Raw genomic sequence first — 2,408 nt, forward strand, 5'->3', positions numbered from 1 at the left:
TGCAAATTCAGTGCTCACTTACTGGTACTTAGAGCCAGAATTATTTTTTAGGGTTGATTGCCCGTATTTGGTTAAGGCATGTTCCTAGGGTTTATAAATACGGGAGTGAAAACCAGCACCCTCTTTGAGAAGGTAGAATGACATAATAAACAGAGGGGTTGATGTGGTGTGGTGACTTCTGAGGTCCTTCCCAACTCTAAAATTCAGCAACTAATACTAGTATTTACATGTGCCCGTTTTTCTTGCAAGTCACCACTGGATAGGTCATCTCATTTGACCCGGGGGAGACAGAACGCCTTTAATGGTGCCTTCTTATCTCCTGCCACTTACCTTGAGAAAGTTACTTCATCTCTCTGAGCCTCCATTTCCTCATATATAAAATGGGAATAATACTTACTTCATCCATTATTGGGAGGATTAAGTGAGAGATATTCCTAGGCCTGGCACATGGGGGATGTGCGCAGTCTTGCAGGCTAGAGTGCAATGATGTCATCATAGCTCAGTGCAACCTCAGACTCCTAGGCTCGAGCAATCTCCTGCCTGAGCCTCTTGAGTAACTAGGAATACAGGTGTGCATAATTTTTTATGCCTGCCTAATTTTTCTATTTTAGTAGAGAAATCTCGCTTTTGCTCAGGCTGGTGTCAAACTCCTGGCCTCAATCATTCAGTAAATGCTTGACTGAATCATTGTTTAGAGATTCTTTATATCTGCTTTTGTAATCCTATTACTTTGTTCATTTGTGCGTTGGCAGCTCTATGACCTGATGACTATGGCTTTCAAATATCAAATATTGCTGTGTCCCCGTCCCAGGGATGTGCTGCTGATCACTTTCAATCATTTAGATGCCATCAAGGGATTCATCCAAGACTCTCCAACCATCATGCATCAAGTAGATGAGACTTTCCGGCAGCTGACAGAAGTAAGGATATCATCATTTTATCACCTCTCAACCCTAATACTTGTTTATTAAGAACAGGCAGATTCTATGACAGAGAACAGGATGAGGAATAGCAAAGCTTACCACTCCCCTAGAACGTTCTAAAAATCTACAAGTATTCTTCTTGATATTGTAATAGGCAGTATCATCTTTTGCCCTCTTACTGTTGCCTTCAAAATTGGAAAAGCAATGATACAGAGAATAGCCATTGTCTCCTCATTTTTTTTGAAAGGGAGTTGGTGATATATGTTCTGCTAAATCTTAGAAAGCAGCCTTTCCAGGTCTGTGGAAAATGGGAGAGATGAGGTGTACGCCTGCATGGGGTAAGGGGTAGCAGGGTTTGTCCCCGGTGAGGGAGCTGTCTGCCTCCCATCACTGAGCACCTACCAACCCCTCCCGGTCCTCACTACTCATACTTCTGAAAGTGAAGTGTTTTGCTTTGCCTATGCTTTGCCTTTGGCAGATATATGGGGGTCTCTCTGCTGGAGAGTTCCAGCTGATCCGGCAGACGCTCCTCATCTTCTTCCAAGATCTGCACATCCGAGTAAGTGAATGGGTGTCCCCACAAACATCCTGCTAGGAATGTTCCCTGTGCTAGGGAAACAGGTCATCAGTCATCAGAGCAGACAAGGGCAGAGATTTTGCCCAGGTAGTGGTGCCCTCAGGGTTTCACTCTCTGATGATAAACACTCTGATAATAAATCCTAGCAGTTTTTTTTTTAAGTTTTCTTTTACTTTTTAACTTTTCATTTCTTAGAAGTGGGGCCTTGCTCTGTTACCAAGGCTGGAGTGCAATGGCATGATCCTAGCTCACTATAACTTCAAACTCCTGGGCTAAAGCAATCCTCCCACCTCAGCCTCCTGAGTAGCTGGGACAGCCAGGCACAGTAGCTCACACCTATAATCCTAGCACTGTGAGTAGCTGGGACTATAGGTATCCACTACACTTGGCTAATTGTTTTTTTCGTAGAGACAGAGCCTTGCTATGATGCCCAGGCTGGTCTCTAACTCCTGGCCTCAAGCCATCCTCCTTCCTCAGCCTCCCAAAGTGCTGGCATTACAAATGTGAGTCACTGTGGCCAGCCTTAGCAGTTTTTATTTTATTTTATTTATTTATTATTATTTTTATTTATTTATTTATTATTATTTTTTTTTTTGGTAGAGAAAGAGTCTCACTTTATCGCCCTCGGTTGAGTGCTATGGCGTCACAAAGCTCACAGCAACCTCCAACTTCCGGGCTTAGGCAGTTCTGTTGCCTCAGCCTCTCAGTAGCTGGAACTATAAGCACCCACCACAATGCCCGGCTATTTTTTTGTTGCAGTTTGGCCGGGGCCAGGTTTGAACCCACCACCTTTGGGCCAGCACCCTACCCACTGAGCCATAGACGCCTCCGTATTTTTTTTTTTTTTGAGACAGCCTCAAGCTGTCACCCTGGATAGAGTGCTGTAAGCATCACAGCTTATAGCAAGC

The 2,408-nt window shown here is 44.1% G+C and overlaps 1 protein-coding gene across 2 annotated transcripts in view; it reads left to right on the plus strand.

Annotated features, from left to right (window-relative positions):
* The window catches only part of OSCP1 (organic solute carrier partner 1), a 35,763-nt gene that overhangs the window by 17,352 nt on the left and 16,003 nt on the right, over positions 1-2,408 (plus strand). For both annotated transcript variants that reach the window (XM_023512178.1, XM_003788165.1), the window contains 2 exons: positions 753-920; positions 1,402-1,482. In XM_023512178.1, coding sequence (XP_023367946.1) covers positions 753-920; positions 1,402-1,482 — 249 coding nt within the window. The remainder of the gene's footprint in view (positions 1-752; positions 921-1,401; positions 1,483-2,408) is intronic.

Source organism: Otolemur garnettii, unplaced genomic scaffold (assembly GCF_000181295.1).
Source record: "Otolemur garnettii isolate 467f Iridium unplaced genomic scaffold, OtoGar3 scaffold00025, whole genome shotgun sequence".
Classification (NCBI taxonomy): Eukaryota; Metazoa; Chordata; class Mammalia; order Primates; family Galagidae; genus Otolemur; species Otolemur garnettii.